Below are 16,369 nucleotides of genomic sequence, written 5' to 3' on the forward strand. Positions count from 1 at the left end.
GGTGGGAAGGCCGGGGTGGTGTTTACGGAAGAGCCGCGTCGGTGTGGCTGGCTCCGCCCCACACTGGGAAGGAGCAGGGTCTCCGCCTTAGCCCCGCCCCGCGTTGCCTCAGGGGGTGAGGCCACACGGCAGGGGGACGGGACACTGAAGGTCCCGTTCTCAAGACGGGAAGGGGCAGCACCTCAAGGCGTGTTTGCCTGTCTGTGTTAGCCGCGCTGCCGTGGGAGCTTCAAGTATGCCCCCACGAGCAATCCTGCCCTGCTTTCCTTAGTCTCTCTACGGGGAGGGGGTGAGGTGCCCCCCCCCCACCCCGGCCAACTTGGCCCCCCGCTGCCACCCCCCGCCATCTTAGTCTGAGGGCTGTGCCGAGTTCGGTCAGCTGCCTTGCTCATGGCTGTGGTGCGGGGAGGCCTGCTGAGTGCCCACTGAGGAACGCGGCATGAGGCAGTACAGCACTATTACTGTAAATACATTACTTACTGTATTGACCTCATTGACCAGGCAGCTTCATGCACCCGCCGGGCTAGCAGTACCTGTCGGGGTCATCACCTCTTCCTGTCACAGGAGCTACGTGCCACCATTGCCCCACCTACCAGGAAGCATGGAGGGGAAAACAGTGGTAGTCATGTCTGAGGCAGGAGGTAACTAAATCAAGCTTTGTTTGTCATGGAGACACTGAGGTCCCCTTCCTGCAGATAATCTTTTAGCACACATAGTGAACTATATGGGATAGATGTTGTATTTGCATAGACCAAAGCCCACTGTGGGTCCTATTAACCTCTACTATAAAAGTGAGGGCCTGAAGCAGGCAAGGGAGTTTGGCTAAGCAAATGCAGTGCCCTGGTTGGGTAGGAGCACTAGCTCCTGGCAGTGCAGAGCACCTGCCAGCCCTGGCGCTCTGAGCCTGGCCTCCAGAGACATTAAATGGGATTAAGTCCAACAGCCTAATCCGATAGCTCCCAGAAAGAAGACGATGTTTTAAATAACTATGTTTGCGCTACTTTGCCCCACTTTCTGCATGTCATGTGGCAATGACAATCTGAGAGAAGCTGAAAAGAGCCTTGGAGAAGACTGATGGCACACAGATGGGCTGCCTTGTACAGGACTGTTTCCACTTCAGAGGACATTATTTAGTGTTATTGTTTTACATCCATTTTGTCTTAAATGCCATCTGAAAGATGGGGGAAAGCTGCATTCTGCTTTTTCCTGTGATGGCAGCTGGCACCTTTTATTAATTAACCAGCTATATCATCTAAAACTGCACAAAGAGTACTTGCTGCAAATACCAGGGCCAATGACTTAGGTGCATTTTGTGTGTTGTCTGTGTGGACTGGCAGTTGAGGAAACCTGTGATGCTCACTGGCCTAGCTTGCACAGGGAACGAAAGGGATGCCACAGCCTCACCAAGTAAACTAGCTTCTAAGTATTTGTATGAAAGAACTTTAAAGAAAAACGTATCTCAGGGGTATCACCCTACATCATGGAGTAAGAGATGGGATTCCAGAAAGGGATGGCTTTAAAACAACCTTTTTTTTTTTTCCAGTTGTAGCTTGCAGTGCCCTTCTCCCACAGCACATAGCTGTTTTGGAGCTCATTAAGTACCTAGTTGGCCCTATCTATGTATCTATCTATCTGAGATGTGCATCTGTATACATAGCTGAGACATCAAAAACATTCTTCGAGATTCCAGTCCAAAGACCAAGAATAAGTTAGACACCAGAGTACTCAACACTTAACCTCCTTCTTGGTTTCAATTCCTTCCTGATCCACAGGCACTGCATCTATAGGCCATTAATTAGATCTTGAAGTAGATTACCTACTGTGGAGATTTTCTCCATGGAGAAATATCACTGTGGATGTTTGTGTCTCCTGCAGTGTAAGCCAGGACAACCTTTAAATGTGTTCTCCATAAAGAAGATCAACTTCCTTGTGTCTTATATAGGACATGCAGGTATGTGCTGGTTTTGGCTGGTATAGAGTTAATTTTCTTCATAGTAACTTGTATGGGATGATGTCTGGGATTTGTGCTGGAAACAGTGTTGATAACACAGCGATATTTTAGTTATTGAGCAGTGCTTATAAAGATCAAGGTCTTTTCTGCTCCTGACACCTCCCCACCAGTGAGTAGGCTGGGGGTGCACAAGATGTTGAGAGGTGACACAGTGGGGACAGCTGGCTCCAACTGACCGAAGAGATATTCCATGCCATAGTAAGTCATGCTCAGCAAAAAACTAGGAGGGTGGTTGTTGGGGAATCACAGCTTGGGGACTGGCATCAAGTGGGTTGGTGGTGAGCAGTTGTTTTCTCCTTTGTAGCACTCGTCCTTTTTGGGGTTTATTTCTCTCTCCTTGTTATATTCCTTTTCATTAAAATGTCTTATTATTTTATTTGAATTATGAAACTACTTTTATCTCAATCCATGAGTTTTCTCACTTTTACCCTGCTGCTTCTTTTCCCTCATCCCACTGGGGAAAGTGAGTGAGCAGCTGTGTGGTGCTTTGCTGACGGCTAGGGTTAAACCACGACAACGTACAAATTTGGAATTTTGACTAATGTCTCAATGTGGCCTTAATTCTCTCTCACTACAGAAGCACTGTTAATTGAAATGAAGAACTGGTTGTGCTCAGCCTTTGCAGGGTGTTAGTTTGTAACATTTTCTTACTGTTACCAGTAAAACTGGCAAAGCCAATAAAGCCTACAATTAATGCACTGCTTTATCCAGCAAACAGCTATAGCTACAGCTACTGAGTAGGTAAGACATGCAGCTGCATTTGGCCCCACAGGTCAGAAATGGCCCAGTATACGGCTAACTGATGGTTTAAGTGGGAGGAGAGGGAAAGAACAAGGCATGTTATTGTTTACCCCAGGGCTCATGACAACTAAGTTGGGAACTTAACTTGAAGTCACGAGATATTTTACCCTAATCCTAATAACTGAGCCAGTCAGACTGGCTTTAGCATTAACAGATGGATGTTAAGACTCTGAGTTGGCTGAGACCATCAGGCCCAGATTTGATAATAGGCTCAAGGGTAAGACAAAAAGTCCACAAGGCAGGTGTTAAGGATGCATTCTCAGCTTGCTCTTTTGTTGTTTCCTGTGTTCCACGGAGAAATAAGTCTTGTGAGAGGCAAACAGGATTGCTGCTTCTCCACACTGAAGCATTTGGCTTCAAATTCACAGAGGCAAACCAGAATACTGAAGTCTGAGCGAAACTGGTATATCAGTAAACTCCGCAACCGCACCAGTCTGCAGTCTCTAGCTACTTCTGTGCCTCAGCGAATCCCTAATGCACACTCCCCTCCGCACTAGTGCTCTGTCTTTCTGTACATAGGAAAGAAAGAGTTTGACACACTACACCAAGTACAATGAGAAATTGTAGAGCAATACTTTTGGTGTGGAATAGTTTGCTTTGGCTTCTTGGTGAGAACAAGCCCTAGCTAGTACATGGCTAAGCTTTTTCTTGTCACTGCCAAGCTGGAGGAGAAATGGTAGAACAGTTGCCTACACTGCCTTACTATCTGAAAATGATTTGCTTCCCTTCATGCTTAACACTGATGATCCTCTTGATTATCGTCCCTGGTAACATCCATACGGCTCAGTTCTTATTGTAAGCTCTCTGAAATAAACAGCTTCAAAGGTGGGTCTCAGGGTACTGCTACAAATCCTGGCCTTTCTAGTCCCTTCCTAAGAGAAATCTGAGATCCCCTTTATCACATTTACAAAGTTTGAGACAGCTAAGGCTGCGGCTGGATGTTCACTGTGGAAACTGCTGTCCTAGCCTTCCCAGGGGCTTCATTTACTGATGAAGATTTCTACTCCCATGGTATTGAGGTGGACAGAGTATTGAAGGTTCCTCAACTGTTTCAGTGCAAGCCTCCTCCTTCTATTGGCTCCAGCCACCTCTGGGATGTATTCAAGACAACCTCTTTACTCTGTGCAAGCTCTCCACTATTTGGGACTATCATGGTCAGTACAATCAGCTAAGCAAGTTTTGCTGTTGTGTCCGTAACTTGCAGTCACTTCAGCATCGTCTCCAGATAGTAACTTTTGGCTTCAGATCTGTAGAAGGTCAAGGCCAAGGTCATTTGGTGTTTAAACACAAGTGTGCTGACAAAATGCCTGAGACATTCAACTACAAATTCTGCTTCTATTACCCATGCTAGTAGTTACCGCCTAGTAACGTACAGGCTAAACAGTTCAGTTCCTCTTAAGCCTTGCCGGAAGTATTGAATGGAACTGGATTTGCTGGTCTGACGTCAGGAGCTGTCATACTGCCTAGGTAAAGATTGTTGTCTCTGAAGAATACTCAACCTAAAATTTATTTAAAAATAAAGCCTATAATATATACTGGGAATCAAATGAATGACCAAGAAAAGAAAATATCTTCCAAGACAAAACCTGATTGGATTTCTTGCTGTAATCAAACAGAGAAACAGATACATTAGCACCTCAAGCTTTTCTCTTGCAAGGAGTTATGGCTTGCACAGTAATGTGCTGAACTTCACTTGTGCAGCGCCTCTTGGCAAGCAATGCATTTCCATGTAACATAAAGGCACAAGAAGGAAATAAATTAATATCAGCAGTTCAGCAGCCCGGGCAGGGAACTGGAACGAGCTTGTTGCTACTAACATTTTCTTTCATTTCTTAGAGACACCGAAGCGACACACGTAAGATCTCTGCCCAGAAGCCCCTGTAGAGCTTTAAAGTATTATTTTCATTCACTGACTCTGTGTCTTGAACAGAATTTTCTTTTATCCCCCACAGATATTTAATACAGTCAAATATTAACAGATAGAAACATGAGTAAAGACTTTTTGTTGTAAAAGTTAGCTTTAGCTGGAAAGACACAAATTAAAATACAGCAGAAGAGTAACATGTCTGAGGGAGAAACCAACAGCCAAGAACTTTTCATTGTATTGTTCTTAAAAACACATACACCAAATCCTTTTGAAACTACCACATTTGCTACTAGTTGTCTAGCAGTTTGCATTTAGCCCAGGTCTAGAGCCATTATTGCTCTGCATGACCCCCTGAAAACATGAGACAGAGGCAGTAATAGAAGTCTACTGTGTAAGTCTCTGGTCTTCATAATTGTAAAAGAAAGAAACAAAACCGGATCAGCTTTACTTTGTTCATTGATCATCTTGTAGTGAAATGAAAGGCAGTTTTCAAAAATACTGGCAAGTCCATCCTGATACCCTAGCTACTTGGACACTTCATTACAACACTGTCCTAGGTCCAGAATCCTGGGTCCAAGAACCTCATGGAAGCTGCCAGCAATACACAAGTTTCCACCTGATTGCAAGCTCTCTTCTAGTAACACTGAAATAGCAACTTGCAATATCCATCTCACTCTGAATCTTCAGGCAACTCATGAAACGGGAGTTAAGTGGTGCTTCCAACTTCAAAGGAAGCAGCAAACAGGACATCAGCACAAGGGTCTCAAGAAGTGAAGAAGGCATGGGGGGCTCTTGAGCTGAAGAAGGCCAAGCAAATACAAGTGCAATGCACTTGTATTTGTACTCAGCTAGTATGTGAAAGTCTGTATTGCTGTTGCCTGGAAGGTACCCAGTGAGATTAAAAAAGAATATGCCCCAGTCCTTTCTTGTGAAAATTAGGACTCACTTTGAGAATTGTAACCTATAGTTAGAAAAATCAGACATAGTTACACACTTTGGCCTTGTGCTGTGCGTGTGTGGACAACTTGACATCAAACGTTACAAAAAGTCCGTCTCTCTAAGCCATCAGTGACATAGTGACCTGGCAGAGCACTTGGATGTCTTACTGGACAACAGTCACTATGTTAACCTCTTCACTTAAGACTAAAGGACAAAAAAGGGGTACAATACTGCTGAACTCAAGGCAATTTTTTTTAAATTTAAGGCTTTTTCTGTGCTGTCACCTGTCTTATAGTCTGGCCAAAGTTGTAGGCAGACAGCAGAAAGGCATTTAGGTTGTGTTTTTTTTCAAGTTTCCACAATCAAGCAAGTACGTGATAACAGTTTAAGATACAACTACTCAGTTTCTGAAAAGGGTTTAAGCAAGTCTTTGTGATGCTGAAAAAATTCAGGGATCTTCAACAGAAGTTTTCAAGTTATTCCTGTATATCTCCCTTCCACCCAAACACGGCTGTACAGCACGTTCCCTACCACTTTCCTCCATGAAGAGTACCTACCCCCAGCCCTCTATTACCAGTGCCCTAAAACCACAGCCTCGTCCACCCAGTTCCTTGGTGGAATTTGCATAAGGATCCTGTATTACAGCATCAGATGCAATTCTCCCCTTCCATAGGACCTCTTAATTAATCCAGTGCAGATCGTTTCCTCCACCAGTGCCTTATCCCATCTCTTTGTTCTGCTTTATTCTTTCCTCCACAATTCTTTCCTTGGCGACATATCCAAATCAGTCTGCTCCCACCTCCCTCTAATCTGGCTTCTTGCTAGCATAAAAACTGAGAGAAAAAGATGATGGGATGTCTGTGCTTGGCACCTTGGCAGGCCTCGGCTGGAGCTCATGGTGCAGGAGGAAGCCTGCTCATCCTTCCCTGCCATGTGGGATGCAGGAGACTCGTGTCGATGTGGTGAGGCAAAAGAGCATGCTCGGAGCGTGAAGGCTCCGTAGGGAGTTTGAGCGCCGAGTTCCTAGTTTCGACGGAGTGTGCTCACACAAAGCACCCTGCGAAACTGGTGGGAGCTTGTGAGGCCAGAAGCACTCCTGCCAGTCAAGGCAGCTGTTGTGTGCCCGAGGGACCAGCCTTATGCCAAGTCCCTGTTCTGCAGGCACAGAAACAAGCCTGCAGATAGAGAAAACAACTTTTTCTCCGTGCCTTGCTCTTGGAGCTTGCTCTGTGAGCCGAAATCACAACCAAGCAAAACAGGAGTTGCGTGAGGCCACTGAAACTACTCGGCTGCGGAACCGGGATTGGTTTGGGGACACCCGGGGCTGTGAGAAGGCAGGGCCCGGCGCAGCGCGCTGTGAGGCCTCCGGGCTGGGTCCCGCCGGCAGTCAGAGAGGCCGCGATCGGGTCTGTCACCGCCGGTCGGGGCGGGGAGCCTTCCGCCGTGCCCCCCGCTTCGCCGTCCCGCTGCCTCCCTCGGTACGGGGCCGTCTCCGTGTGCGTGGCGGCACCCCGGGGCGGGGGCCGGGGCGGGGCGGGGAGCGCGGCGCTGCCCGGGCCGGCGCCCCCGCCCTCCCTCTTTCCCTCTCTCCATCCCTCCCTCCCTTTCCATCTGCTACCGCTCCGCGCACGACGGTGGCGGCGTCCCGCCATGTCGACCGCCAAGCACCGGGGCGCTAAGGGGGGCAGCCCACCCGCCGCCGCCAACGACAAGAGCGCGCAGCCCGGCGGCGCCGAGGAGCCGGCGGCGAAGAAACCGCCGGCGGCATCGCACGGCCGGGGCGGTAGGGCCGCCGGGGGGGGCGGAGGGAGCCGCTCCGGCGCTGGCTCCCGCCGCGGCTGGGCGCTGCTGCTGGGCGCCGCAGTGGTGCTGGGCGCCGCGCTGCCCGCCGGCTGGTACGTGCGGCAGCTGCGGGAGGAGGTCGGGAGGAGCGCCCGGGAGCGGGAGGCCTCCGGCCGGCAGCGGCAGGAACTGGCCGCCACCCTGGACGCCGTGGTGCAGAAGGTAGCGCGGCGCCGGGCATCGGTGGGAGGCGGGCGGGATATCCTGCGGAGTAGCCCGGCGGGGGCGGGCAGGGCCGCGGGACTGGCGGGGCGGGGGGTTCACCCCTTAAAAAAGCAGCCACGCAGCTCCGGGACAGCCCGGCTTGCGGGAGAGCAGACGTGTCCCGTACCCCACCCCCTCCACTTCTCCCCCTCCTTAAAGATGCTTTCATGGCATTAGAGGGACAAATCGAGCCTGGGCCTGCGCTTGCAAACGTGGCCTCCTAAAAAGAGAATCCTTGGCAGAGAGCACAACAGAGAGAGGGGCCGGGCCGGGGCGGGACCTGGGGGCGGCCCCCGGGGCAGCCCGCAGTGGCGGCCGGAGGCGGCTCACTGCCCAGCTCGCTCCTCCAAGGCTTGAGCGCGAAGCCATTTTACGCAGCGGAGGGAGCATGCTTACGCTGGCAGTAGTGTGGCGGAGCCGCAGTTCGAGAGCCTGCTGGCGGTGATTCCGCATCTTCGACGCTCGCCAATCAGTTTAACCCGAGCGTAGCAGATGGGCTGTTCTTTGTCGCCGCGTCGAGCGGGCAGGTGTGTGCACTGGCGTGGCAGCGCGGTCGGAGATGGCACCATCCTGCCTCTATAAAACAAAACGTGGGCCAACTTCACCAGACAGCAGAGACCATGCCAGAAACGCTGCAGTACCCTGCCTTCCACATTCCTGCTGCTACCTCCAGCCGAGGGAGCAACACTCTCTGCGTCTGTGACAGGCCAAGGCCCTGGAAGAGCTGACAAGTTGTTGGCAAAGGGTGTGGCTCAAATGTAGTGAAAGAAGTGGTTATTTCCCTAATTCTTTTTGTCTCAGGCCTTATTAGCCCCTGAGCTACAGTTTCACAAACAGCACTGTCCATCTGGATGTGCTTTGGGGTGCCTAAAACCTTTAAGAAATGGCGTCTGTGAGGGCGTATCATCAGCGTGTAATCAAGCTCCTGTCTGGGGAGTAGGTAAATTGGTTGGAAAGCGGTATGTAAAGTTATAACTGAATCAGATCAAAGAAAAGGAAGTTCTTGTCTCAGCTTGACTGCTTGCTGTGCGGATTCCGTGTATCCCTCTGGGCTGGTGGTGAGGGGACAGGGCGTTTGGGACAGGCATTAGCAGAGATCCTCTCACTGGTCTGTGGTGTTCCCGGAAGCGAGGCAACCTGCACACGTGGAGTTTGTAGGGTCAGCACTGGTGTTCCTTCTTCCTTGCAAGGAGGAAAGGGAAAACTCACATGAGGGGTGAAAAGGGTTGTAAAATTCAGGGCTGTAGTGTTGTTTCTGAAGCTAATTTTAAATCCTGGGGATATTAGTCACTGATGATCAAGTCATGATTTGAACTAGTGAGGGCTGTTGTTTTTTTCCTGTTTTTTAAGGCATTTTTACAGACTCTTTGTAGGAAGGGAGGAATTGCAATGTCAAGGAATGCAGGACACAAGGGTACAATGCATGAGCACGGAATGCAGATGTATGTGCAGTATATAAGCCGTTCGTATATATAAGCATAGGAATGGGTACATTTTGCTTCCTCCCATCTCCATGTCATTGCAGAAAATCATAGGTATATCTGACATACTCTAGGAGACAGGTATGTAACCAATGTTTATAAATAGTTGGTTTCAAAGAGAACTGAAACTTTATTTGCCTATGTATAGCAGGTGGCTGATGTAAGACATACATACAAGTAAGGCAAAAATGGCAGGGGAAAGAGATTACACAGATTTTCAGTGTAACTCATGAAAGCTTTGCTTGCTTTGGTTTGATGTCTTTACAGAAGAATGGACTTGAGGCAGAGGAGATCAGGCTGTTGTCACTGCTTTCCAAAAGTGCAGTGTCCTGCAGTGTGCCATCAGTGCAGGCTGCCATCTGGAACTGGCTTTGTCCTTCAGTCTTTTTATTGCAGAGAGCTCCTGTCAGGAGTGTTATATGAACTCATCTGCTTTACACATCAGTAGGAGAAAGGAAATGATGTGGAAGTTTAGTCTTGAATATAGCTCAGTTCTCTTGAGAGGCCAAGGTCATTTGGTGTTTAAAACAGAAGGTAGTATGACCAGTTAGAGAAGTCATAGGCGTTAGCTATAGATACATTTTTATGTGCTGTTTATGCTGTGAAACCTTTCAAGGGCTATGGTCTCAAACCTTACCATCCATGGACACCAAACGCACAAACTCACATGTCGGTGCACATGCAAACCAACTGTGTAGAGAACACAAACTACTATTCTGAAGTTGCAGTTTTACCCCTCATGTTCAAGGGGTTTGCTTTGTGCCCTGGTGGCTCTTGGTTAGGACAGATCAGATTAGAAGCTGGTCTAATTTGAAGACCCCAGTCCATTTTATTATGGCAGAGCTCTCTGACCTTCATGTGGCTGACCCAGTGGGAAGTATAGGAGAATAGCTTCAAGTTCCACAATGAGCATTGTCCAAATGCAGTGGAGGAGCCGATATAAAGTACTTCCATTGAGGAGGAGTGGGATCCATCTCTGTCAAACATATAGCAGCAGAGACCTTCTGGCCTTTGGAGAGTTCTCCTGGCCATTTCTGATGCTTTTTCTTAGACTAATAAGTGAAGATAGTTAATTGCAAATATGAATCCAGTGATTTGGTTGAATATGTCAAAGAAAAATTCTGTCATAAGAGGGAGAGGAGAACTTTGCTGTGCTCTTCTTTTAGATTTCTGAAGTCTATTCATAGTGATACAGAAAGGTAAGGTTTGTAAGTCACTGTAATGGCTGGTGCACTGCTACAATATATATGGCAGTATTATCTGTTTCCCTCCCCCGCCCCGCCCAGCTTGCTTCTAGTTTCATATTTGAGCACTAGAGAGTAAAAGCATAGGGAATGTAAAGACATTACAGACCTTTCTACAGAGGGAAGGGGAAAAAAAGAAGTCATCTATATGGGTATGCTTCAAACTGTAGGGACCTATTGGAGTAAGGGTAAATCTCATGGCCAAACCCCACAATCCTTACACAGTATAGACTTCCATGAAAATCAAGGAGGATTTGGCCAGGGATTTAGTCTTGTGAAAATACATATAAATAATTTAATTTCTAAATAGTAGATCTGTTAGATTTTTTGAAAATAATTTCTGTGTTCAGAGTCTGACTGGGAACTGATGGAGCCTCCTTCAGTTACGAAGAAAAAAAGGAGTTGTGTGTATTTCTTTCTAAGAACATATAAAATATACTTCCTTCTATTTATAAAATAAAACCATCCCTCCAGCTGTGTATCTAATCAGTAAACATGGCAGCCCGTGTGGCACGACTGATTAATATACCCCTCAGACATAGGGAGTAGCATGAGGCAAGGCAGCATGCATTACTCAGCACTTGCCATCCTGCCAAAGCCTTGAGGTGTTTTCTACGTGATGGATTCCTGTTGCAGCCTGTGGGCGTTCTTACATTGCTTTACAAAGTTTTAAAAAGTACAGTCCCCACACGCACACAAAAAGATTTCTCCACAGTCTGAGACTGATACTCGGCGTGGCCCCCAGGTGAAGTAATACGTGCTTCCCTGGCCTGGATATTACCTTTAATTGTAAGAGTAAACCAACGTGGAGGTCACTCACCCCTTGCCTTTTTCCCTCCTGCTGCTACTAAAACCAGCTGTAAAGAGAGGGGTTTTTTTTCACTGGACCTCCATGATCCAGTGGTAACAGCCCTCTGCATTAACCTGAGATAGATGCGAGTCAGTCCCCTTGGCAGCTGCTATGGCTTTTTTCTCTGCCTGTGCACATTCACTAAGAGCATGTGAGTGTATGAATAATGAGGTACTAAGTATTGAGAACATTAAAGCCTTTCTATGTTTTTTATCTTAAAAAATAGCTAACAAGAAAAATCTGTATCTCAATTGGTGTATAGGAAATGTCACTACTCCCATTCCCCAGCCATTCCCACCTCCCCTTTCCCCTTAGTTTTTCCTGTTATTCTTTCTTGTGTACTGTGAAACTTCTTTCATGTTCATGAATTGGCCTTGGGTATTACTGCCTGCTAACTTCTAATGCCAGCTTTTCTGTATTCAGAAGCTGATGCCAGATGGTTTTTGTTTGTTTGCTTTCCCCCCTCCGTTTTCTCCCTTGTGGACTTGCAGCTTGTAGAACCAGGCATCATATAGGGGAGGGATGGCTCAGGGGTGTGGATGCAAACTCAAGAGGCTTGAATTTGATTTTTACACATGCATTTCCTGGATCATCGGTGGCAGGTCAGTGAGGCCAAGGATCCTCAGCAGAAGATGGGTTTCTCTGTATGGCTGTAAGGCTCTAGATGATGGGCTTTTTGTGCCTGCTGTATCCATTCACCATAGGGTCACCTTGGGTAGAGAGCATGAAGGATTGCAAGGTGGTCATCTCGTATAGTAACAAGGGCCATAAGGACACAAAGGGTGAGGATGAAATTGTAAGTATTAACCATGTGTATTTCTGTTTTAGGTGCGTTCCCTTCAAGCCACATTTGGAGAATTTGAGTCCATGATAAAAATAGCTCAGCAGAAGCAGGAGGTGACTGAGAAGGCTGTTAAAAGAGGGGAGAGTGAAATAAACCGCATCAGTGAAGTGCTGCAGAAGCTGCAAAATGAAATATTGAAAGACTTGTCTGATGGCATCCACATGGTGAAGGATGCAAGGGAACGAGACTTCACATCTCTGGAAAACACAGTTGAAGAGAGACTAACAGAGCTAACCAAGTCTATAAATGATAACATTGCTGTATTCACCGAAGTCCAGCAAAGGAGCCAAGATGAAATCAACAATATGAAAGCAAAGGTTGATTCACTAGAGGAGGCAGATGTGTATAAACATGAAATTAAGGTGCTAAAAGATGCTTTTGATGAGATGCAAGCATCCATGAAAACCAAAGAAAAAGACATAGAGTCCTTGAAGAGTACAATAGACTCCATGGAGTCGGATGTCTATACTGAAGTGAAAGAGCTAGTCAACCTCAAACAAGAACATGAGAAATTCAAAGAGGCTGCAGACACTGAACACCTTTCATTAAAAGCTTTACAGGAGAAAGTTCTGAGAGCTGAGGATTCTATTATGCGTCTCCCTAGTGACATTAAAAGACTCGATGAAGATTTGCTGCAAGTTAAAGCTGACCTCAACAAGTGGGAAGAAAATGAGCTCTTCAGAAAAGCATTAGAAACTTTTGGGAAGAACAGTGAAGGACTGGAGTCTCGATTGAGGCACATAGAAGACAGCCTGGAGTCTCTAACTTCTGCTGCTGTTCAAAACAGTGAAAACTTGCGATCCTTTCTTTCTAAGGAGGCAGAGTATAAGAATAAGCTCAGTACCCTAGAACAAAGCATTGCTGCTCTTCAGGGAATCTCAGACATGGACTTAACTTCAGTCACAGATGTTCTGAAAAATCTTGGTGAATCACAGACCTCACTGTACAACGACATGGAGAATTTGAGGAGAAGCATCAGTGAACTGCCATCCTCCGGTGCTTTTCAGGATGTCCAGAAGCAAATCAATACTTTGTTGGATCAAGGGAATCTCCAGGGTGAAGCACAGTCGCAAGGCTATCTTGAAAAGTTTTCTTCTGTGGAAGGCTCTGTAGATGAACTGAGATCCTCTGTCAGCCAGGTTGACTCCGATTTGAAAATGATAAGAACTGCAGTGGATAGCTTAGTCTCCTACTCGGTGAAAATTGAAAATAATGAGAACAACTTGGAGTCTGTGAAGAGCTCAATAGATGACCTGAGGAATGACCTGGAAAGGTTGTTTGTGAAAGTAGAAAAAATCCATGAAAAAGTTTAGGCAGAGATGCTCCTTGTGCAGATAATGGATTAAGGAGAATAGCTTTTGTATGCCCAGTTTTTTACTCTTTTTAAAAGCAATTTGATACCTCCAAAGAGAATAAGAATACTTTAATAATAGAGACGGTTCTGCTTATTTCCTTTATTTCTCTCTTGTGTAGTGTTTTTGGTTGTTTTGTTGTTGGTTTTTTTTTTTTTTTTTTTTTAATTTCTGGAAAACAAGAGTTTAGTTGGGGGTTGAGTTTCTAAGGGCTCATCTCTATAAAGCTGTACGGCTGCAACTGTAGTGGTGTAACTGAGGCACTACAACCTCATTAGCATGAGTGTATTTAATGGCACGAAGGTGTTTCACCAGCATGGGCATATTTCATGGCACGAAGGTGTTTCACACTATGACACTAGATACCCCACACAGAAAAGCTACAACTTTTGGTATGAAAAGCATACTTCTATATGCACTGGGAATTTTACTGGTATGTTTTGGTTTAAGAAACAAATGAACAAAACTACATCCTTATATTAAGCTGTTTAGTCCAGTAAACTTGAAGTGTGGAACAGGTTTGAAGCAACCTACCTGTTTCTACAGTTTGGGATTCAGCCATGTGGTCACTTTACCAGGTGTTAGCTGAGCTGTAGTATATTTCTGTGAGTCCTTAATCTGTACCAAGGAGTTAACAAGGAGCCCCGTCGACTCAAAGGAAGGTTTGAGCTAAGTGGCATTGCTTGGGACCAAGACCTAAGAGAGGTGTTCCACCACATGGCTGGAGAGATTCATTCTCTGTGATCACAGGCTTCTTTGGAGCATCTTCAGCTGCTGGTGCAGATCAGTGCTTAGAAGGGTCATCTGAAGGGTGAGGTAACTTTCAAGAGGGTACAGTAATATTTTTGTCATATTTTTAGACTCTTTCCATAATGAGGATGTGTCTCTTCTGGAAAGGCCTAATACAGGGTAATACAGGGTTTTCTGTAAAAGCTATCACAGGTTTGAACAAAGAGAAGGACCAGAAATGCACCTTGTGTTCCATGTATAGCGAGCATGCTAACAATAACAGTACACTCCAAAACACACAAGGGGGAAGATCACTGTGAAATCAGCAGAATTGCTCTAAGGCATATACATTTCCAGGTTTTCACACAGCTGACAGTAACCTGAACTCTTGTTATGTATTCAGGACTTGGTGCCTGATTGTCACCATCGTTGTCCCCAGGTGTCTGCCTGCAGCACTGGTAGCAAAGGATCCTTCTAGGAACTGGCTGAGAGTGAGGAAGAAGTGTTGTAATTCTCTAGGTGCTCATTTAAAACCCAGTTTTTCATTGAGCTTTCTTGGGTTTCTGTCTTTCTGGAAAGGAGTTCCAATATCCCTCCTTTTTTAAGTTTACTTTTGAACTTTATCCAAAGATTTGGTAAAGGAGTCGGCACACAGATACCTTGGAAATACATTGTGGGCATCATCCCACCTCAGCCTGCACTAGCCAGATCCGTGACTACGTTAGAAGAATTCCTTGAAACAGCACCTTCCAGAAGTGTGCTTATGGGAACAGTACAGGTGAAAAGGAGTTCTCTTAGGTAAGTAAGATATTGAACCATATCCAGAGTTGTTCCCACTGTAAACAGGAAAGAATTGCTGGCAGAGAAAGAGGGAGCCATGGCATTAAGGTAATTTGTCGCTGTTGGAACTGCACTGTTCATTGTTGGCTTCTGAAGTTCTTGAACAATGTTGTTTAGGTTACTGTGAAATGAACTGTATGGCTTATTTGCGGTATTTTTAATACATAATAAACATTTGGAATATTCTTTGCACCTTTTTTTTCTGATTGCTACTTACTTAATGTTGTGTTTCCCAGAATGCTTCCAGTGAGGTTACAGGAAAGGGCTTGGGTGAACCACCAGATGTGGCGCAGCCCTGTACTCTCAGCTTTCGTAAGGGAATGTGGAGGCACTCTTAATCTGTTGTAGTTACAGGTGAGCTCGTGAAAGTGGGGTTTGAGTCAGCTTAAGGCAGCGATGTTGACTTCCAGACTCAGAAGCCCAACATGGTACTTGTGATACGTGAAATACGTGATTTATGCAGTGAATGAATACTGTGTCAGACACTGCCAGTGATGCCTTGGTAAGACTTCAATGTCCAAAGCATGTAGAACAGAAAAAGTGTGCAGAAAGGACCTATGTCATCTCTTCAAAGTGGCTGCTGCTTTTGCGTAGTTTGGAATGCTGAATTGCAAGGCACATAAACTGTTTCAATCTTCATGATAGATGACTGTCATTCAAAAGTTTGGGAAAGGATGATTTCAGGAGTATGGGCATCATCACATCCTTGGCAATTCGTGAGGCCAGATTCATAGAAGTAGGCAATCCCTGTTATTAGACTACCTACCATCTGAAAGATTATATATAACCTGTTGACAACAGGGTGGTCATGAGCATGCAGTGGGCTTTAAAGGATAGTAGCTGCATGATGAGGGAACTTGGAGGGTGTAAAGCCAGCCGTGCAGCTGGGCTATATTTGATCTCAAAGATCGAAAGCTCCCATCTTAGAGATGAAGAAGTCATTGTACCACGGCACTGTGGACTTGATCACATTTGAAAGAACTTTGCCCAAATAGCTGTGCCAGCAAACATGATGGAGATAAATCTTGTGCTGTGCAGGGGCTTCTCCCATTTGCGCATCAACTGCTGCCTCAAGTGAAATAATCTGTAACAGGAAGAAGAGTTTCTGGGAGCCTAAAGGTGGTTTAGTGATTTAGTCTTTTTACCATCTTGTTTGACGTAACTCAGTTGGTAGTGTAAATAAAGCTGCGGAGAAATTAAATGACCACAGTAAAAGAAGCTTTCTGAGATGTACAGACACTAGCCTAAAAACACCCAGTGTGGGTCATCAGTTCTGCTCAGTAATGCCAAGGGCAGTTTGTCCCATTTGGAGCTCGTCGAGAAAGGTGAGGCTGAGCTGGAGAGCATCTCAAGGAAGAGAGTGAT

The 16,369-nt window shown here is 46.1% G+C and overlaps 1 protein-coding gene across 1 annotated transcript; it reads left to right on the plus strand.

Annotated features, from left to right (window-relative positions):
- The first annotated feature begins 7,218 nt into the window (after positions 1 to 7,218).
- On the plus strand, positions 7,219 to 13,698 carry CKAP4 (cytoskeleton associated protein 4). Its single transcript, XM_080613290.1, has 2 exons — positions 7,219 to 7,622; positions 12,068 to 13,698. Exons 1-2 carry the CDS (start codon positions 7,269 to 7,271, stop codon positions 13,394 to 13,396), a joined length of 1,683 nt encoding a protein of 560 aa, XP_080469416.1. The 5' UTR covers positions 7,219 to 7,268; the 3' UTR covers positions 13,397 to 13,698.
- Positions 13,699 to 16,369: the final 2,671 nt, after the last annotated feature.

Source organism: Psittacula echo, assembly GCF_963264785.1.
Source record: "Psittacula echo genome assembly, chromosome: 1".
Classification (NCBI taxonomy): Eukaryota; Metazoa; Chordata; class Aves; order Psittaciformes; family Psittacidae; genus Psittacula; species Psittacula echo.